Genomic DNA, 20,706 nt, shown 5'->3' with positions numbered 1-20,706 from the left:
ATGTCAACCGTCGACGAATCAGCCATGAACCATGACGGTCGCAGGCCTTCAACATCATCCGGCGGGCCATTACCCATCATTGGCCTCGACAATACCCTTCTAGATGCTCTCAGCAGATCACCACGCACCAACAGAGGACCGCTCTCTCCGGCATCACCCATCTCGCCCGTCCGGCCCTCGACGGCACAGCCCGTCTCATCCGGCAACTTCCTCACAGTGCCGTCACCATCACCATATGACCTTCCGGAGCCTCGGTCGCCAGCTTACTCTCCAACACAAGAAGAATTCATCCCGGAGCCTGTACCGCTTCATCCGAGGCCGCCGATCCCACCTGGCTACTCACGGCATGACCCCACCGCGGCAACGTTTCTGATGCACTCACCACTCATCTACTCATCCTCGGGCTCCTCACCACAGACGCCAACCTACCAGCTCGACAACCGCCTCAGCAAGGCGGGCCGCCCATACCAACTGCGGATCCGGCAACTGGACCACCTCGAGAGCCGCACGCTGGCATTCAGCCGCGACCACCGCACCTCGGGCCGCTTCCTCCGCTACGAGGAGGAGCACACCCTGTACCTGCTGCAGGTGATGCAGCTGATCGGCGGGTTCGGCGTCCCCGGGCTGGGCTTCGGCCCCTCGTGGCGCGTCGAGATGCACCGCGACCCGAACCACGACCACGGCCGGGGCAGAGGGTTCATCCGCTTCGAGGGCGGGGGGTTCCTCGGCATGGGGAAGGGGTTCATGCGCAAGAGCGGGTGCAAGTTCTGGTACATGACGCGCAAGAGCGACCGCGAGCGCGAGGCGCAGGGCGAGTCGAAGCTGTCCGGGAGGTACGGCTACCAGCCCGAGTTCGAGTGGAACCGGCGGCTCATGTTCTCGGTCGAGAAGAGGCGCGGCGCGATGGGGCTTGGCGGGAGGAGCAAGGGGTATGAGTGGAAGGATGGCAAGGGCCGGGTCGTGGCTGTCGAGAGCGCCGAGGGCAGGCTGGACTTATCCCGTGTCGCCGCGAGCATGAGCCCGCAGTCCAGAGAGTCGTTGCTTGCCTGTTGGGTTGGCAAGTGTTGGGCCTCGGGGGCGTTGGAGCTGTGATGCCGAGGGGCGGCTTGATGACGGACATGACGATGCGTATTATGTGACAACCATGACCGAATTGTAATGTGTGAAAGCAGCCTGTGTATGAAGTTTTTGGGAAGGAAGCAAGCATATCATATACCTAGTTTAGTTCCGACGTAGCGTAGTTCGTTTCTCTCTTCTCTTCAAATCACTCTAAGTTCTGGTAAATTAGATTGTGAACTTGGCCGAACTTGAAGACGTTGTGCTCCAGGTATCTTCGCGAAGCTGCCGGTCCGGACCGTTGGGCGTGGACGGCGCATGTTGTAATGAACGATGTTACGATGCCAAGAGGAATAATATTCATTGTCCTCAGTCATGCGTCAATTCACAAGTTCACCGAATTATGGACGTGCTGCGCCTTGGAGAGGATGGCGGAATTCAATGTCTCGTAGTGACCACGGAAATCAACTTCTGCCCAGGCTGGAATGCTTGAAGGCATGTGCTCTTCACACCATCCAAAATGACAACCTGCAAGAGAATTTTCCAAGGAGCTTCCCACGTGGAGATTCTGCGCTTCGCCGAGCATTCGCGCGTCCATCTCACAGCACTGCCGGGTCCTCTCCGCCAGGGCTCTCGTTGGTGTCAACTTCCCCCTCCCGGGTTGCCATGTTCCCCCTGCTGCGACTCATCGCGGACCTCTTCAGGCCCAAAAACTGGCCTGCCTTGAGATTGAACCCCATTCGGGACCTCGAGGTTTGTGGCTCTCAATTTCCTGTACTGCATATAACAAGCATTGGCCGTACGCCCAGGAAACTGTGCCGCGACTCTGGCCCAATCACGAGCTTTGGCGGGCTGCGAACAACACTGCGCAAACTTCTGCACTTCTTCTGCGGACCAGCGTGTCTTGGAAGAACCAGAATGCCGCGTCCCAGAACTGCCAGCGGTCTTCCTCTTGCGCGGTCCATGTTTCATTTCCATCCACTTCATGAAGCAGGCCCTTTGTGTACGCCCAGGGATTTGGGAAGACACATCTTGCCAAAAGCGGGAGATGTATTGGTCAAGAGCCCCGTCCTTTCCGTGGCAAAGCTTTCTGAGGGTGGCGCACTCTTCTGGGCTCCAGTGACGGGCACGGGACGAGGACGTCTTCGTTGAAGTTTCCCGGCTGGTAGGAGCTTGTCGTTCATTCGTCCATGTCGACTCATGCATTGGAGGGACAGCAAGACTCTCCTGAGCCTTGACTCTCCTATGCTTCGAAATTGTGACCTTTGAAATAGAGAGAATATCCTTTTCGCCTTCCTCATATTCTGTGAGTTCGTCTCTGGCCATGCCAGCCTCGGAAAATGCTATCGATGACGGGTGGCCCGAGGGCTCTGCGATTTGGTTCGATGATGGAGTAGGCGGAGAACAGCCTTTGCTTGTTGATCGAGTAGTTCGTGCAAGCTTTCCCGCCCGTGGTGGTGAAGGCGCAGCAGCGTCTTCGGCATGTTGTTGGAGCACTGGGTCATGACAGTTGATCGTCAGTGGTCGGTTGACTATCAGATCATTGGCTTGCATGGTCCGCACGCTTTTGTAGACTCACGTATTCTCCACGAGGTGTCGGACATTGAAGCATCCGAACAGCTCCAAGTCAACAAGGAATTTGTGCTCGATGTGTGCACCTCAGAGAAATTCATCTCTACGGCAAAGTCCTCGCTTGAAAGCAGTTGTGTGGCAACAGTGGATCTCACGCTGCTCGGAAGGTCATGAACCCGTGTCGTACAGTACTCGATGAATTGCTGTCGTTTCTCGTTTTGAGTTTTCATAAAAGAGTCGTTGTACTTTGCAAGCTTCTTGTCGATGCCGTCTCTTGAACTTTGCAACTCGTTCATGATTTCCACCACCACTTCTTCGGGGTCAAGGAGTACAGTCCATCGCTTTCGTTTGGACTTTTTCCGAGCTGGAAATTCGGGATCAGCCATTGTTCGAGGTTCACCGATTCGATCATGTGTTGCAATCATAGACGCCTTCCCATGCGAATTCAGAGGGGTCGAGTGATGTAGGCTTCGGATTCAATGCTGAAGATGTTGTCAGGAGGACGTTTGGGGAAGGGGGACATTGACTGCATTGAAATGGCAAACCAAACGGAAGCTCTGCAGGTTTACTTGGTCATGCATCTTGTCTGCTAGACGTTTGATATGTGACGAATCAAATGATAAGCCTTGAGAGGCCCTTGCAAGCATGAAGGCTTCGGCCAATCTTTTCCCAAGAACTTGACGGGCAACTACGTCAGGCACGTGGTCGTCTGTTTGAGTTTGTCTTGGAGTCTTTGTCCCAGCTGCAGCCTATCGGTGCGGCTTGCGGACTGACCGCCTGAGAGCAAACACTAGGGCTGGCTTCAGCCTGAGGCCATGGCTACTTTCTTCTGGCATATCTGGTCTGCTGTGGGCAGTCTCATGCGAGGGCTCTGACTTTGAGACTTAATTCCTTCCCCAGGCACAGTGTCCGCCTTTCAAGCGCCTGCATCTCGATTGTGTCGAGCGATTTTCTCTTCTTCTCTGGCATTTACCCGAAAGGTCGTCATGGCTTCTCTAGATGATTATGTTCTCCGTCCGTTGTTGGACCTTCGGAGTGAGAGGAACCCGCAGATGAGTGTTCATCCTCATCGATTGGAGCTGTCGCCTACGGATAGTGAAGAGCTCGAGGGTGGTACACGAGAAGGGTAGGTGAGCTCCAGCAGCGGCTTAATCCGTGATAGATCCCATTTTTCTCATTTTGCTATGGAAAATCCGGAGCTTACAAGAACATGTCCTCAGATATGCCGCGATCGATCCGGGAAGTACTGGCACCCGTGCCGTTATAGCAGTTGCGGAAATCGACAAGGTCACAGGGAAACGGAATGTGGTCAACATTCTTCGCATCCAAGACTTCAGAGAAGATGATGACCGGGACAGACGAACCACGAGGGGCGAGTGGCCATCGAAGTGCTGCCCGTTTGACGGCCCTCCCTATCATGTTGGCTACGATGCCGACTCTCAAGTCAAAAAGAGGACAATCTCGATCAAAGCGATCCCTTACTTCAGAGCACAAGACGACGATGGCCATCCGTTCACGAAAGCTCTTTACGACCACTCCAAATCACTGCCTTCCGAGAACGCAAGACAGGACTTCGATGATGCACTGGATGCTATTCTGTTTAATTTCCTGTATGAATTTTCCGTTTGCTCACTCCGGACTTCACGCCCTAACCTGGGTCTCTTCGTTCTATCTCACCGCCCCTGAAACCCCAACTTCTCCATCAGCGTCCCTTCACTACAAGCTGCAAATTTTCATATTTGACTGCCAACCCTGAATCCTATTGACTATTTCGAGCGCTGACACGAACGCACCGAGAAGCAACAAAGTCGTCCAGCGCATCCTCGGCAAGTGCAAAGCGACTGGCGTCAAGCTTCGCTCCCTTGCTCTGTGCGTCCCTCAGACGTGGTCGAGGCGCGAGACGCCCATCCAGGAGTATCTGGGCCCCATACTCGACGAGACAGTGTCCACAGAACGCGTCGAGACCATGTTTGCCCTCGAGGCCCAGTGTCAGGCTCAGCATCTCATCTCCAAATACCCTCGGGAATTGAGAGACTGCAATGAGATCATGGTCCTTGACTTTGGTGGACACTCCATGGTACTTCGTTCGAGCTGCCCAAGCCCGCCATTTCTTTGAAGCTAATTATGCCTGAGCTAGGGAGGCTCTGACAGCCAGCTCCACTGGGGCTCTGCTGACGGCAGGCCCAGATTCCATGCTCCACCAGGAAGCGACTTCGGTAAGCTTATAATGGCGAGGGCTGACCTGATCTGCCTTTGTCCTCCCCTGGTTCTTTACTCACCAAGTGGCTTTCTGACGATTAATACAGGCGTCCGAGGAGGCTATGAGCTCTGGGAGATTGGGATTGGCCACTGTATCGACAAGGCCATGGTCAGGAACTCAAAACGGTTCCCGCAGAGCAGGCGCCACGTGATAAGGTCGAAACTCCTGGACGGCTTCTTCAACTCGAAGGCCAGGATCAACTTCGACAATCCACACCGACTCCATGCCGACTTAGTGACTTACTACAACGATTCTAAGGCGTCATATACCGTCTCAATCACAGCCGAGCAACTCAAGCAGCAGTGGGAGTCGGCGTTCCGCGAATCTATCGACCTGGCAACCCAGAACATCAGGCGCGTGGCCAGGACAGGGAGAAGGCTCAAGATCCTGCTCACGGGAGGAAGCGCGAACAGCCAGAATCTGAGAAGTGAGATACAGAATGTGTGCAACAAGCTTTGCGAGCAAGGCTTCGATGTCACCTGTATTGTCGTTGCGAAGCAACTAGACGTCGTCTTAGCGCCGTGCGTATTCCCAAGTGTCGTGGCTCACTCCTTTCCGCCGCGGTCATAGATCTGGCTGACACGATTTCGATTAGTAAATGGAGCATCGCGGAAGGGGCGGCATGTTGCCATGCCACCACTATGGACGTTGAAGAGTTCTTCGACCTCGGCGCAGCTTTTGGCCTGCAAACTCGGATGGCCACCGCCGATGAAGGAGAGTGGACCTCAGAAACTGGTCAACTTCTATTTTTCAAGGTTGGTTTAATTTTCTCCGGTCTTTATCATCCCTTCAGAAACGCTACCAACTCGACGACTGTGAGAGGAGAGCAGCCAATTCTGACTCGGACGCATTGTTGCAAACAGGAAAACGGCGTCGAGCGGCACCACAGCGTCGATGTGGAGATTGACGGGACCAAGAGGAAGTTCAGGATCATTGCTAACCCCTTCCAGATGGTTTCTCGGTACCAAGAGCACAGGAGGAGTGTCCCGGTACAGGATTCCTACGACGTCTGGGACCTGGTGCTCGAGTACCTCCCAAGCTCTGGAGGAGAACCGTTATCCATCCCAAACGGCAGACACATCCTCGAGGTCGCAGAAATGGTGTGCAACGGCCGCGAGGCGATCCTGGTCCTCCGGATGCGGCCTAATCTCTCTTCCTACGGTGCTCGAAGATCGGAGAGAATCCTGAAGAAGCTCGCCATCGACGACGTTTGTGACTGGAGTCTGCTTTTCGACCTCCCCCTGACATCGTGCGGACCCAGCAACCTGGTCGAGCTTGACATTGACCGTATCCGTGGCCGCTTTTGGAAACTGGAGGGTGATGCGGACAGCTGCCCGCCTACGGGACACCGCGAGTTGAGTGTGGAGCTGGGTACTCCATCCTCGCCGCCGGCCAAGCGCAGGAGGACCGATGGCCTGTTCGCGGCCGGACCGGATTCGCAAGGAGACTGACTCTGTACTGCGCTGTGAGGGATCGCAGTGGACTGAGTGCCAGTTGTCAACCTCGTGGCAGCGTTCACAAAAATAGATCCATGTTCAGACGAAGGAAGGGGACTGTGCACAGTGAACGGCTTGAGAGTGTCAATAGCCACATCCAGCAACAAAATTGACCCGAGTACGCGAGGACCAGAATATGTTCCAAACACTGATGTTGCCCTTCTCCACGTGCGATTCGTTCTTTCTGATCCTTGCGTGGCTCCGAAGCAGCATCACACGGAGCTTGATGGGCAGACGTCAGCGAGCGACTGCCAATATTTCTGCCCACGACCTCGCTCGAGTTCTAATTGACCAGATTTGGCAATTTAGGATCGATGCTGCGCAGCAGAGGGATTACAGACCCGATACCGGGCTTCACCGAATATCAAACTCGGCTCTTAGCTCATCACTGGAAGAGTGACGCAGCGATATTGTTTCTTGTCTACTCTTTCCCAATTCCACTGAGACAGGCACAGCTGCAGAGGCATTTAGGTCTTCCCCAACCTTCCCCGTACGCACGCATGGAGAGCAGTCGACCGGTCCGAGAGTGTAGGTCTGCCACAGTCCGCGTATATATCCCGTCTGCCTCGACGCGCGTTGTTTCTCTTCCTGCAAATTGCGTCGTATATATAGCTCCATGCACACCAGCGAATGGACGACCGAGTCTACTACCGGACTGACTGCGGGCTTTTGGATCAGATAGCGCGTCATCGGCTGATGGGACGAAGTTGAGATCCGTGTAGACAGCCGCCCCGACGAGACGCCAAGGCCAGGTGACAAGACGAAACTAGTTCTCTGATCAGACGAGTACGGGAAGGGAAACTGGCTCCACAGACGGAGGGGCTCAGGATGGAAGCCCGACGGCACCTGAGGACCTCGGTGGCCAATCTGGCAACGCAGAGGTATGGATCCGATGCTCTGACAGCATTGAACGGATGGATACTGCTAAACTCCTACACGGAGTAATTATTGCGGCTCCGTACGCCCGATCAGTTGAATGCCAAGAGGACGTTCCTGGGAAGCTTGCAACTCAACTCTGTTCCGTATGGCGAGACAGGGCTAGGGGGTTTCGTATCCTCCTATTAGGAATCAAGTTCGGCATCTACCGGTATTTACGACGTGTTGGCGACTACAGCGTTGCCCTGTTGGCTTGGCTGTATGCACGTAGTCGAAAGTCCGGAACCGAGGGGCCCCTGTCTCACATCGAAGGAAATCACCTGTTCGTAAAAATGCTCCGTGCAGGGGGTGCAAGGCTTGTAGGGCCGTGGCAGGGCAGTCAAGCACCGGCGATCGGCCTTGGGATTCGCAAGTGTGTTTGCAACGACAGATCATGATTTTCCCTTCCCGCCGGCGGGTGGCAGCGATGTTCGCCATGGGTCCTGGGCGGGACAGGGCAGCAAGGGAGGGTGGTAGCCGAGAAATGTCCGCGACAGGACGTAGGCCAAACCAAAACGAACCCACTGGCATGATTTCATCTCGTCTCAATGCCGGCTTCAAGTTCGTTTCTGACTCTGTTCATTGACTCTGTCAGTGTACCCTGCACATAAGCTTTCCCACAAACGAACCGTGGGCGGCTGCGCTCGCCTGGGCAGAGCTCGCCTGTGCAGCCCTATCCACTTACACCTCCCCACGCCCCCCTTGGCGCTCCCGCGCTGGCCCCTGTCCCACTGCCCACGCCCCACTCAGGGGGTTCGACTTGCGGCTCACTTGCGACGGCTGCCGTAGCAGACTACCAAGGCATGGTGGCTATACGGCCCTTTGCAGCAATCCATGCCTGTGTCACTTGGCGCGTTTGTATGCCTGCAACTTGATCATCCCAAAATCGCAAAAGCGGCGTGGCTGCCGCTGTCAATCTTGGGGTGAATAAGCCTACACTCCAATCTCATCAACTGGCTCTCACTCAGGTTTTCCTTTCTCTCATTTTTTTCTGTCTGTTCAATCTTCAACCAGCAGGTCTGTTATTCTCCTCCGAACGCCGGGTTTTATATCTTTTTTGAGCAGTACCATTCATTTGTCCTATCGTAATATTTTCTTTCTTTGGGAGGAATAGGGAAACAGGCGGAACAAGATGCGTTCAGTAACTCGAGTCCTCTTCACCTCGGCCATGCTGGCTGTGGCCAACGCCCAGGGCGTTATCGTCAAGGCAGTCGGTGACAAGGGGACTAGTACTGGTCTTCAAGGTTTGACTTTCCATGGCAACTTATCCCTCAATGATATCCGAGCCCAAGCTGACCAGCCATAGTCAACCCTGATGATCCTGCCGATGCCAACTTCATCTCCGCCGCTGAACTGTCCGCCAACGTCGTCAACGAGTGTGGTCGTACCATGGTCGGAGGCAACATCGATATCGGCGAAAACACCGAGAATGCCCTGGCAGCCAACCAGGTCACTCAGGTGACCAAGGGCAGCAAGGTGACCATGACTATCAACACTGTCAACGAGACCGGCCAAGGTCCATTCACTTGTGACCTGGACCCAACCTCGAACGCCCTCGGCACAAGTGGCCAGACTCCATTGGATGTTCAGCAGGGTAATGCCCAGGGCAATGGGCAGCAGCAAATGTGAGCATTCCTATGTTGTTTTGGAGACAGTCTTCTAGAGCCAGAAGATATATCTGCGGGGCTATATGACGACAGACATATAATACAGCCACTAACAAGTATTTTCTCCCACAGAGAGGTCACCCTGCCACAGGACATGGCCTGCACAGGCTCATCCCAAGGAAACGTGTGCACCGTCCGCTGCAAGAACGCCCAGGACTTCGGCGGCTGCATCGCCGTCCAGCAGACAGACACCAAGGCGCTGCCGGCAGACAACGACCCGGCCAACATCCAGTCGGCCCAGACGCTGGAGGGCATCATGGCCCAGATCGCCCAGAACAAGCAGGACCTCCCCGCCGCCATCCAGGGCAACGAGAACGCCGCCACCGTCCCCGAGCAGGGGCCCGAGATCGCCCAGGCCATCCTGGACTCGGACCCGCAGATCACCCAGGACACCAACACGGAGATCGCCAAGCAGGTCAAGGAGGCCGACGCCGGCGGGAACAACAACGGCGGAAATGGAAATGCCAACACGGGCAACGGTAATGCCAACACGGGCAACGGAAAAGGCAAGAAGGGAGGAAACCGAGGAGGCGCCAACGCCGGGAACAACGCCGGAGGTGACACCAACAACGCGGGCGGTGCTGCCACCGGAGCTGCGACGGGAGGCAACGGACGTGGAGGCAACGGAGCCGGTCGCGGTCAAGGAAACCAAGCCGGCGGCGGTGCGACGGGTGGAAATGGAAATGGTGGTGGAAACGGTGCCGGACGTGGCGGTGGCCTGGCTTCACTCTTTGGCGGTGGCAAGAACAACAACAACAAACGCATGGCACCCAGCGAGCGCCGGGCGAAGAGGTACATCGATGTTGGCCCGGACTTCCAGATCGGAGGTAACTAAGTGGGGCTTCCTTTAGTTGGCGAGAGTGGACGAGATGGTTTTGGGTTGTTGTAATGTGCCCTTTTCTTTTTTGGAGACTCTAGTACTGTCTTAGATAGACAGGAAGATTTATCGAGGTGATTATTGACATTTGGCCGCTGGATCGATAGAGTGTAGCATAGTTGATGAGACTCCCTAGACTGCATGAATGTCACGAGAACCCGTAGTACCCTTACTCAGATATGGCGCTCACGAGCCTCCTGCAATTATCTCGGCGGAGTCAAGGACAGGCAGAAAGTGCCTGGACCGGAACAGCAGCACGTCAAGACAGAAATCTTTATCACAGGATCAAGTCCTCGCGGTCCTTGAAGCAACTCAGACTGAAGCCAGTCATCGAAATCACTGTTGATTGAAGCCTGGCAGTGTGACAAGCCTTCAGTTTATGATTTTTGGTAGCACCCATTCGCAATGACTGCTCTTCCAACGCAAGTCACCCGTGGGAACTCCAAAGCAACATCACAATGCGTTGTTCTACCACCTTCTGGCCCGGATATAAATAGCCGGCATTCTGTCCAATGGTTTCCCAATTTCTCAACCCAACTCAACGCTCTACTGTAGACGCAGAGTAAGCAAAAGACACAAGTCATCAACAGAAAAATAATCAACATCTAATAATTCCACACCAAAAGTAAGCAACCATGCCTTCTTCCCATAGTAGCTCATGGTCAACGATGTCCGGCAACGGGTACCGGGACAACGGCTGGGGCCGTAGCTACGGAGGCTACGACCCCCGGCTCTTCAACAACAACTATCAGGGGCCCTATCGTATCAACCCGCAGCAGCAATACTGGGGCAACTCCAGAATCATGAACTGGATCCCGCGTCCGGCTACCGGCAGCTGGACTCCCTACTACGCTCCTGACTACCGTGGATGGAGGTAGGTAGGCTGCTTGAACGGCAGTCTCTTTTTTTCTCTTTTTGTAGCTCGGCAGCTAGGTTTTTTTGATTAATAGACAGTCAACATGCCTCACATAGGTAGATTAATTCAAATTTAATTCTTTATTTAAAATATTTGCCCTCTCAATGACACTAAGTGAAACCAATGAGTGCAATTTTGAGCCGGTCCCTTCCTTGAATCGATGGGACATGCACAAGTGTGCTGTGTAACATGGGGTTCCACTAATATTGTAATTCATGCCTCGTACTCGCAGTCAGCCGTTCAGCAAAACTTCAATCTGGGCCAAGACATACTAGCAGATGACCTGGCCACTTAGACCATCCAACAACCTGCTGAGCTGGACAGCCAGGATACCTCCACAAGAAGTGATTGTCTTTGGACTGTCTGCGTGAGGCAGGCACAATGCATTACAGACAAGCCTGAGTGATGGAGACTGGCTCGATATTTCATGTTACGGACATCCAGGCATGGGAATTGACAGCGGAAGGCTGGTGGCAGGTATGTGAATTATTAGTACAACCATCAGATCAAGCTGGACAGTTCACGCCGCGAAGAAAGCATAGTAGAGATACTTGAACCATTCTTCGATTCGTCTATGTCCTCGCAGGGTGCCGACTCAGGGCAGGGTATCTAGTCAAACAATTGAATAAACAACAGAAACAACAGAAAAACAAACATTCTCGTCATCATCGTCAGCCTCCTCCTCCCCCTCTTCGTCCCCCTCAGGTCCTCGCACTCCCCCTTCGCTTGGCAGCCGGGGTCCCCAGCCGCGCCCCCAAGGCGCCCGACCTCCTCGTGGGTGTGGGCGTCACCCGCGAAGGGGTCGCGGCCGCCTTCGGCTTGGGCGTCTTCGCCGTCTTCGGTGTCGTCGCCGTCTTCGTCACGGCGGCCGGCAGCCTCGAGGGGCGCGGTCGAAGCGCCTTCTTCTTCTCCGACTCGGGCGGAGCAGAGGCAGGAACAGAGGAAGTGGCCGGGGCAGTGACCGGTACAGGGCCAGGAGTAGTGGCCTCCTCGACGACTGCCGGAACCGCAGTCGCAGCGGTTCCAGCGGTAGTAGCAGCGACAGCAGCAGGAGGGTTGCCGCCGTCATCACCTTGGAATCTAGCCAAGGTCTCATCCCAGCGGACAGACTTCCCGCGCCGGGAGGCCCGGAGCCCAGCAGCCTTGTCCGGGGAGACGAAGGGATCGGCGGCGGCGTCTGCTGGCAGGGAGAGGCCAGCGAGACGGGCAGGGACCGGAAGAGCGGGCCCCTTGTTTCGGCGAGTGTTAGTACGCGTCAACGTGGCGAGGTCCTTCTCCGTCTTTCGCTGCATGAGGCCGGCGGTCGAGATGGCGGGCATGTCCGCATCGAAGGAACCCGGAAGCCTGACAGGAATGTGGGATGGTGTGACGGGCTCAGCGGGCTTGGTAGTAGCAACCCGCTTGGAGCGGCGCGGGCCTCCGGAAGATCCCCTCTGTGTGAGGCTCTGTGACATGGCCATGTCTGGGTTGAAAATTTCATCTGGAGAGTCGTTCTCTGATCCCTTTCTGCGCCTCTTGCGCAAGGGTTGTGGCATAGTATCTTCGAGATCGGGCTTGACGAGACGGCTGGTCTTCGTCATGTCCAAGGGAGCTTCTTCGACCTCCTTTAGCTTGCGCTTCTTGCCTGGGCTCGGACTCATGTTGGCGTCCTTCTGTCCCAGCGGCTGCCGAGGGCTCTTGAGAGCTATGCTCGGGTCGACGTGAGCCTTTGGCGAGCCGGTGAACAATGTCATGGATTCCCTCCGCTTTGGCTTCATTTGAGCACGGCGAACGAAGCTGTGTAGCATCTCGAGCTGCGAGTCATCGTTGGGGTCACCATCCTGTGCCTCGACGGTCTGTGGCTGGGCCGTGGGCATAGCAGCTTCGCCTGCATGGGACGCGCGATCTCCCGCTTCATCAGATTGGGATGTGGTCACGGGCTGATCAGAAGTAGATGCAATTGGCATCGGCTCGTCCGGTGTGGCTCCGTCCAAGTTCTGATATGGCGCCTCGGCGGATTGTGGAATGGCCGGGGGCTCGTCAGGTATGGATGTGTCGCCTATGGCCGTATGCTCGATAATGGTGGCCGCATGAGAACCGTCATCCGAGACTGCAAGAGGCTGCGACGTGGCCCCGAGCTCTTCGGGAACGGGTGTATCAATCATGGCGGCGGACTCAACAGTGGTGGTAGCAACATCGTGTTCCGAGGCTTCAACGGGCTGTGGCAGGGCCGCGAGCTCTTCGGAAACATGCACATCAGCCATGGCGGTGTTGGATACTTCGTCAACACTCATTTCCATGGCTGTGGGCAGATCGGCTAATGGTGAGTCAAGCACTGGTGAATCGGCGGCAGGTGAATCGCCGACAGGCGAGTCAGCCATGAATGGACCGGCTGCAGGTGGGTTGGCGACGTGCAGTTTGGGCGCAAGAGTGTCGAAGTCAGGGCCTCCCATTGTGATATCTTCGTCTTCATCAGACTCGAGGACACTCATGATACGGTTGAGAACACTCTCCTCGAAGGGCTGCGTCTCATCTCCGTCCGACAAAAGAGTGTCTCCGTCATCATCTTTGCCAACAGGTATATCCTTGTTGAACACTAGGTCGGCCTTACGATCGAGAAGATCTCTAATCTTATCATCGACGTTCGTAATGGCGTTCCAGTCTATGCCGACCGTCTTCTTGACATGAGGGGTTGCTGAGTCCTCCAGCGGAGCTGCTGTCTCTTGGTGGCTCGCATTCCGTGCCATGGAAAACTCAGTGTCCACCTCCGAGAGGGAATCCTCTTGGGCTGCAAGGGTGACCGTACCACTGAGACGGTTGCCCATTCCGTCATCAATGTTCTTGGCGGCACCGGAGCCGATTGAGGTGGTTCCATTCTCGATCGGAGATGTTGGTGCATCCTCGGCCTGCGTCTCTGTCTGTGTGATGGGACCAGGGAGTGTAGTCTGAGGGGCTGTGGAACGTAGGGCATCGCTGCGAGGAAGAAGCTCTTGCTCACGGCCAGCTGTCTGTCCGAATATGTCTGGGTTTCTACCCACGTCGACGTCGAGCGTATGTCGGCGTCTCGTACGGGGTCGCTTGTCCTGCTCCTCCTGCTCCTCCATAACCTCCGCAAAACTGCGACGACGACCGGTGAACGTACTGGCGGCCCAGGTGCGGACTTTCTTAAAGGCCGTCATCTGGAGTGGTCTGTCACTGCGTCGTGCGTTGTCGAGAGAGACACGTCTCTTAGTCTCGTGCTCTGGCTCGGTGTGCACTTTGGGCGTGGGCTGGTCAAACACAGCGACAGCAGTGCTATCGGTGGTAGGTCTGGTCGGCGAGGGCGAGGATTCGCGGGCCAAGGATCGGCGGCGGACCGGGCATCGCTGGTCGATGTCGTCGTTCTGGGCCCTGCGCTTGCGATTGGAAGCAGTGGTGGAGGCGGACCGGGAAGACAAAGGTGACGAGGGGACACGGAATCGGCCGCGCTCGTTGGTGACCTCGACAGGGCCTTGAGTGTCACGATTGGAAGCAGCGGTGGTGGCGGATCGAGAGGACAGAGGGGACGAAGGGACACGGAACTGGCCGCGGTGGTTGGTGATCTCAATCTCTGAAGACTCGCTGGAGCTTTCGTCTCCCTCTGCGTCGTCGACGGTGACTCCTGTCGGCGTGGCCGTAATGGTGAAATACTTCTCTGCGGCAGCAGCCCACCTCTTTGAAGGTGCGCTGTACATTGGGCGATACTTGGCTGGCACTCCCGAGGGCTCCTTACGCTCCTCCGAGATGGTGCTCAGCGAGGGACGCTGCACAATGCTGCGACGTTTCTTGGACCGCTTTCCAGTGAGTCGTTGCACGTTCTGCTCGTGCTGTTGCAGGGCCATTGCATTCTCCTGCTCCCAGAATGCAGGGTCGTCAATTTCGGAAATGTCAATCTCGAAGACGATGAGTGGTTGCCACTCCGCGATCATGGCCTCCCACGTAGGAGGGGTGACAGGCCAGCGACTATTGTGTCGCTTTCGGGGCGTGCACATCAACGAGGATGGATCGTAGGTGGACCGCTTCGCAGGGCGCGCATTCTTGCGGATGGTGTCGTTGTCCTGAGCAATCTGCTTGTAGGCACTCTTCACCTGGTCTAGCCCAATGCTTAGCAATACATCGCGTGACATGGGAAATTGAGGGCATGCTCTCCAAATAACCTACCTCTGGCCTTTTCAATCTCATCCTGAACGTTCATTGCCGTCTCATACCTGGGGTCGAAGCTGTGCAAGCCCCAGGCGCTCTTGTGGTTCGTCATCCTCACACGCTTTCTCATGTCGAAGCCTTGGCTGTCGAGCTCGGCCGCGACAACATTGTATTTGACGTCCACACTTCTGCCAGGGACGCGCTTGTATATGCGTCCCCTTCCGTGGCTCGAGGTCGCAGGAGGGACGGCAATTCGCTCCCAGGTGTGGGGCTGGTAGTTGCTTGGAGGCAGGAAACAGTCGGCCGCAACAAAGGCCCTAGACGGCGGCGCGAGGCGTGAGCAATTGCGCGTGACGAATAGTGAATCAATTGACGCGCGAAGGGAAGGAAAACGACAAACTTACGTGTCTTTGAGCCAGTTCATCTCGCCTCGAGAGGCGGAGTCCTCCCAGGCCTCGTTGGCCCCGGTGGTCTTGCGCGTCATGTTGGCGCGCACAAGTTTGGTTGGTGCTGCGATCAGCTGGTCGGTTCAAAGTAAACAAAGTCTTGGAGGGGGTAAACGACTCGGGAAACCCGGTCGAGAAACGAGTATTTGATCGATTGGAAGTGCTTCGAGTCAAAGAATAGCCTTCTGGTGAAGTTTTGTATTCGATTCGCAAAGATGCAGTTTGTTGTCGCGATGCGCGATGGTCGGGTCGGGTCGAGTCGCGCTTGGTGGTGCTGGGATTGTCACACCTGTGAAGTCAGATCGGCCTTGGGGAGCGGGTGGTGGTCCAGGAAACCGGTCGGGGATTTTCAATGTTTACTTGGGGGCCAGCGCCAATGAGCAAGCAGACAGCTGGCCGGCCTGTGTGGGGCAATTGAGCGCATGGGCGGGGGCAGGCAAAGCGTGCCAGGAGCAGTGCGTGCACGGGCCATCTAAAACTTTGGCTGTCAATTCAATCAGAAGCTCGACATCTAAGCTCCAACCTCGACACGACGACCACTCCGAGCGCGCATCCTGACGACCACCTTGCCATTCCCGAGGCGCTCCTCACAAGACGTACGATCCGGTCCTCGACTGCTACAAAGGACCGCTACATACCCAACTGCGAGCCACATCCACCCGAAATTGACGCCCTCGCCGGGCAAAGTCGCAGTCGGTCGCATCCATCATGGTCAAAAAGCCCATCCGCTTGCCCCCCGTGAGGGTTCTGCGAGTGAGGAATCCGAATAAACAGGAGGGCAACCCATGTGTGCCGATCATGTCTTCAGTGCTGGGTAAGTGATCAAGACTGGAGAATCCGCGCATACTGCTTTCTGGATTTGCCCGGCCCTTCGGCAGTGGACTCGAAGTCGAGTGGCAATACAATTTGGGCGGACCTTCTGGTGGCGAGACGCCATGGCCTGGGCACAACGAGTTCCGGCTGGGATAGGAGAGCAGAAGAAAAGAAGCACGGGAAACGTCGGGTCGATTATTTACACCACCGGCGCAAGATTGCATGGGAGATGGGCAAACGATGGCAGAAGACTGGAGGGCAATGGACTTGAAACCCGGACTTCAAAATGGCAATTCCAGCGCCTGCGCCTGTTCAGCTTTTGAAGCGCATATCCCGAAGCAGGGCTCGAAGTCAGAAAGTCATGGCACAAGTGGTACTGCCGGTGGAGGGCAGGATGGAGCGCTGTCCAGGCTCTTACGCGCACGGAGTTTCCACAGCCAGCCCTGCGCTGGATCTCTCAGGAGGCATCTTTGGGCAGGCCGAAGGGGTCCGCTCGGTATGACATCGCTAGGAACAACGGCTATCCGACGCGCAGTCGTTTCAGGCGGAGGAGCTGGCCACAACACATTGTTCCAGTGGTCAAAACCTTAGAACATCCGAGCAGGTCATGCCAAGTAGCAAATGGAGACGTCTTGGTGGCCAGCAAGGCTGCAGAGGCTTCAATGAACACTGCCGAAGAAGCAAGGGACTCTCGGACAAGTGTCCGGCTGTATTTGGTACTGAAGCTGCATCTCAGTCAAAGCCACTCTGCTAACGATGGTCATCTTATAGCGTGCTGGGCGTCAGCAGGATATGCAGCGGCCGGGTGCGCTGTCATCGAGCAAGCATTACGCGAATGCATGGACGGACCAAAGCCACCGCCTAAGAAGCAGAACAACATCAACTACCATCTTTCAAGATTCAAGAAGTACCTCGAGGGCAACACGAAGAAGAAATAAACAACACGCGCAAGTCCTTGCGCAGATTCGGGCATTGGTTCGACGGCTGGCTTCGCAAGAATCGGCTGGAAGAAGAGGAATCACAAGCGGACGGCGTCCACGACGAAGAAGAGCCCAATGGGTCTTGTGCCCCGGGGTATCGCAATGCGACTTCTTCGACGGCCAAGCCGCCACGTGCCAGGAAGCATTCGCTCTGACGGAGGAGGGATCAGGTCAACATCGGTTGGAGTCCGGCGTGGCACACTATGGACAAATGAAATGGGACTGCGTCTGGCACTTCTCAACGAAGAGCAGAAGGCCAGAAAGCATCCTTGCATTACGGCTGGCGTTCACTAGGAGGCACTTGAGGGGCACAGACCCAATGCTTTACAATCATGGAATTGTAACGATATGTACAAACAATCACAACATGCAGACACATCTCTCAACTACCGGAGGACTTCTTTAATTGCTCCACAATGTGCACATTCCGGATTAAGAATAGCTGCTTTCGATGCACATTCCGAGGAGTATTACGGCCTAGCGGACCGACATTTCCGCACATCGACGTCCCGTCACACAACGAACCATCATCACTTACGCCCAATAGAATTAGAGTCAGCTCACCTCGCTCGGTGTCCACAACATAGGACGTCACCTGCAACATAGCCGAGACTTCAGGATGGAGAAGCTAGACGAAATCCTCGACGCCTGCGTAGCAGAGGGGGCTAAGACAACGAAGGATGAGCTCCTCGGCGCGGCCTTCGTCGTCGTAAACAAGGACGGTGAGGACCCCATCCCCTCCCACTACATCCGCTCTAGGCTCGAGTCCGCATTCACTGACAGGAAGCACCCCAGGAATAATCTACCAAGGCTCAGCAGGGCGCACAGCCCCACCCCGAGACTCGCCCAGGTTCTCACCATCATCCTTCACCTGGGTCGCGTCCATGACCAAGCTCGCCACGGCCGCGGCCGCGATGCAGCTCGTGGAGCGCGGGCAAGTCGGGCTGGACGACGACGTGCGGCCCCTGGTGCCGGCGCTGGGCCGGCTCCCCGTGCTCCGCGGCTTCGTGGGCGCGGACATACCCTTCCTCGAGGACAACACCGCGCCCATCACGCTGCGGCACCTCCTCACGCACACGGCCGGGCTCGGGTACGCGGGCGGGGACCCGGACTACGCGCGGTGGGCCAGGCACGCCGGCCGCGCGCCCGGCGAGGAGCTCCGCGGCACCGTGGGCGCGTGGGAGGTGCCGCTCAAGTTCCCGCCGGGGGGCGGGTGGTACTACGGCACCGCGGTCGACTGGGCCGGGCAGGTCGTCGAGAGCGTCTCGGGCAGGGCGCTTGGGGGCTACATGGCGGAGAACCTCTTCGGGCCGCTGGGCATGGGGGACTCCACGTTCCGGAGGGACGCGCTGCCTCACGTGCGGGACAGGACCGTGCCGTCGTCGCGGCGGGACGCCGGCACGGGGGAGCTGGCTGCTGGGGAGGACCCGTTCCCCGCGCTCAAGGACGGGGACGTCGAGAGCGGCGGCGGCGGGCTGTACACCACGGCTGCGGACTACGCGAAGCTGCTCCAGGCCCTGCTGGGGTCTCTGGCTGGCGGCGAAGAGGGTGCGCTCCTGAAGAAGGCGACCGTGGAGGAGATGGTGAGACCGCAGCTGACGGAGGAGCAGAGGCGGTGGCTGAAGTTCCTGACGGATTCGTTCCACGACGGCCTGGTGCCCGACTTCAGCAAGGGCATGGCGTTGGATCATGGCATTAGCGGTGTCATCAACATGGAAGACGAGCCTGGCAAGAGGAAGAAGGGCAGCATGATGTGGGCAGGGCTCTGCAACGGGCACTGGTTCATCGACCCAGTGTCCGGAATTGCGGCGACCTTGTTCACCAACATCCTGCCACATCCGGACGCCGCCGTGTCAAGAGTGTGGGACGAGCTGGAGCGGGCAGTCTACGGCGACTTGCTGCCATCTCTTGGGCTGTGATTGTCCTCCCGAGTTACAGCCCCCGGATCGTCAAAGCTGCATCCGTGTGGTCCAGTGATCTCGATTCATGCATGGCCTTGCGTGTCTCCTAGAGCGGCATTTCTCCTAACAGGTGTCCTGCAAGAATCGTGAGAACATACGAGAAGGCGCATAATGGTGTGCTCGGGGGGGGGGGGGGGGGGCAGACGGGCAACTCGCCCAACTCTGCGACGAAGAGCTCGCAGCCAACCGTGTTCCGGCCGACGATGTGGGGTCTTTCCTTCACTCTCACCCTTACAGGGTTCACAGCAGCAGCATAGACTTTATCAGCACCGACGATCACGTCCTACAATAGCTCTGGGATCTGCCACACGAGGTCAATACCAAGAGGTCTGGGAGGTCTAGAAAGCCTCGCATGACACCCTGCTGTGGGGAGGGAGTATGGGGCGGGCGGCTCCCTTACAGGCGGGCGGGCAGGCGGGCGGGCGGCCAGGATACAGCATAACCCCTCCACCGCCCTGCCTGTGGCCGCGGTGGGGCCCTGAAACGACTCACGCAGCAACGGGGCAGCGGGGAGAGCTGGCTGCAGGTGCATGTGTGCCTGCAGGTGAGGAAGCTCTGAGGCTCTCTCTCTCTCTCTCTCTCTCTCTCGAGCAAGCTCTCTCAAAACGGCAAGCCGGGCGGGCCTGGCGGAACCCCGCGCATGGGGAGCCCCACTGTAGCAAACACGAAGGAGAGAGCCCAGACCTTCATGCCTGCATGCATGCTTCCTTTTTTCTGTTGAGCTGTCGTACTTGCCGCTCCACTTCACGATGGTTGGAGACTGGCGGGTCGCTGACCGGTCAAGGCAGCCTGGCTGCTCGAGCCGCTGTTCGGATTCGCCAGGCAACTGTCTACCATGCCAGGTTGCGCTTCCTCCCCACCACCCTTGGCACCTAGTGCTACTGTGTAGCTGCTCGATACTGCCACCCTTTGGCAGACACAGGAAGACAAGAAAAGAATAGACATGAGTTGACCGATGTCGAGGGCTAGAGGAAGACTAGGACACTTTGTTATGTACGGTCTATGAGGTTGAATGAGAAGTTGACGCCAATGACATGGAGTCAATATTGACTGGTAAACGCTTCAAGAGTTGCGGCAATCAGTGTCCAGCGACTCTCCAGCGCCTGCCGAGATGCCTCAAGAGTCCTCGAAAGCTTAGATAAAAAGTCAAGTAAGTAGCAAGTATGGTTGCTTCTCTAAGCTGGTAAGTGTTCTTGGTGTGGGTGGCCGAGACACAACATTGAAGAGAACGTGACTTAGTGTCTTGTCTAAACCGACACTTCTCCAACTCTACATAACCCTCGGTTGCGGTTTCAAAAAGAAGCAAGGGCTTTATTAGCTTGGTTGAGACGGGTCTACCATTTTGAGCGCAGTTGCTCCTTCGACAATTTACAATACTGCGCCCGGAGTCTACAGGTGATTGCCTGTAGCAGACGCTGGTAGGGTTAAAGAACGTGCGTGTGTGTGTGTGTGTATGTGTGTGTGTGGAGTGCTTGGGATTGCGAGCGTCCTCAGTGTTGGCAAGTCAATGAAAGAGTAGTCTAGAGTCATTAGAGTCTGGACTCCTGCCAAAGGTCAACCGCCATGTCTTCTCTTACCCACAACTCTACTCAAGCTGCAGATCGGAA

The 20,706-nt window shown here is 56.4% G+C and overlaps 8 protein-coding genes across 8 annotated transcripts; 6 read left to right on the top strand and 2 right to left on the bottom strand.

Annotated features, from left to right (window-relative positions):
• On the top strand, positions 1-1,092 carry INS49_004703 (uncharacterized protein; the record flags this gene model as incomplete). The annotated part of the gene is made up of 1 exon (XM_043165491.1): positions 1-1,092. One exon carries the CDS (start codon positions 1-3, stop codon positions 1,090-1,092), a length of 1,092 nt encoding a protein of 363 aa, XP_043018206.1.
• A 606-nt stretch (positions 1,093-1,698) lies between these two features.
• On the bottom strand, positions 1,699-3,014 carry INS49_004702 (uncharacterized protein; the record flags this gene model as incomplete). The annotated part of the gene is made up of 2 exons (XM_043165490.1): positions 1,699-2,552; positions 2,636-3,014. The coding sequence occupies 2 exons, from the start codon at positions 3,012-3,014 to the stop codon at positions 1,699-1,701; spliced, it is 1,233 nt and encodes a 410-aa protein (XP_043018205.1).
• A 600-nt stretch (positions 3,015-3,614) lies between these two features.
• On the top strand, positions 3,615-6,339 carry INS49_004701 (uncharacterized protein; the record flags this gene model as incomplete). The annotated part of the gene is made up of 6 exons (XM_043165489.1): positions 3,615-3,754; positions 3,849-4,238; positions 4,426-4,691; positions 4,935-5,409; positions 5,484-5,643; positions 5,752-6,339. The coding sequence occupies 6 exons, from the start codon at positions 3,615-3,617 to the stop codon at positions 6,337-6,339; spliced, it is 2,019 nt and encodes a 672-aa protein (XP_043018204.1).
• Positions 6,340-8,431: 2,092 nt separating this feature from the next.
• INS49_004700 (uncharacterized protein) lies at positions 8,432-9,801 on the top strand (the record flags this gene model as incomplete). Its single annotated transcript, XM_043165488.1, has 3 exons — positions 8,432-8,543; positions 8,606-8,924; positions 9,039-9,801. 3 exons carry the CDS (start codon positions 8,432-8,434, stop codon positions 9,799-9,801), a joined length of 1,194 nt encoding a protein of 397 aa, XP_043018203.1.
• Positions 9,802-10,478: 677 nt separating this feature from the next.
• On the top strand, positions 10,479-10,819 carry INS49_004699 (uncharacterized protein; the record flags this gene model as incomplete). Its single annotated transcript, XM_043165487.1, has 2 exons — positions 10,479-10,717; positions 10,816-10,819. The coding sequence occupies 2 exons, from the start codon at positions 10,479-10,481 to the stop codon at positions 10,817-10,819; spliced, it is 243 nt and encodes an 80-aa protein (XP_043018202.1).
• Positions 10,820-11,460: 641 nt separating this feature from the next.
• On the bottom strand, positions 11,461-15,383 carry INS49_004698 (uncharacterized protein; the record flags this gene model as incomplete). Its single annotated transcript, XM_043165486.1, has 3 exons — positions 11,461-14,849; positions 14,918-15,216; positions 15,304-15,383. 3 exons carry the CDS (start codon positions 15,381-15,383, stop codon positions 11,461-11,463), a joined length of 3,768 nt encoding a protein of 1,255 aa, XP_043018201.1.
• A 670-nt stretch (positions 15,384-16,053) lies between these two features.
• Positions 16,054-17,096, top strand: INS49_004697 (uncharacterized protein; the record flags this gene model as incomplete). Its single annotated transcript, XM_043165485.1, has 2 exons — positions 16,054-16,159; positions 16,930-17,096. The coding sequence occupies 2 exons, from the start codon at positions 16,054-16,056 to the stop codon at positions 17,094-17,096; spliced, it is 273 nt and encodes a 90-aa protein (XP_043018200.1).
• Positions 17,097-17,757: 661 nt separating this feature from the next.
• INS49_004696 (uncharacterized protein) lies at positions 17,758-19,057 on the top strand (the record flags this gene model as incomplete). Its single annotated transcript, XM_043165484.1, has 2 exons — positions 17,758-17,860; positions 17,934-19,057. The coding sequence occupies 2 exons, from the start codon at positions 17,758-17,760 to the stop codon at positions 19,055-19,057; spliced, it is 1,227 nt and encodes a 408-aa protein (XP_043018199.1).
• Between the last annotated feature and the right edge of the window lie 1,649 nt (positions 19,058-20,706).

The sequence above is a fragment of the Diaporthe citri genome, assembly GCF_014595645.1.
Source record: "Diaporthe citri strain NFHF-8-4 chromosome Unknown scaffold_12, whole genome shotgun sequence".
NCBI lineage: Eukaryota > Fungi > Ascomycota > Sordariomycetes > Diaporthales > Diaporthaceae > Diaporthe > Diaporthe citri.
Note: the sequence above shows the minus strand (reverse complement) of the source record. Positions and strands in the feature narration are given on the sequence as shown.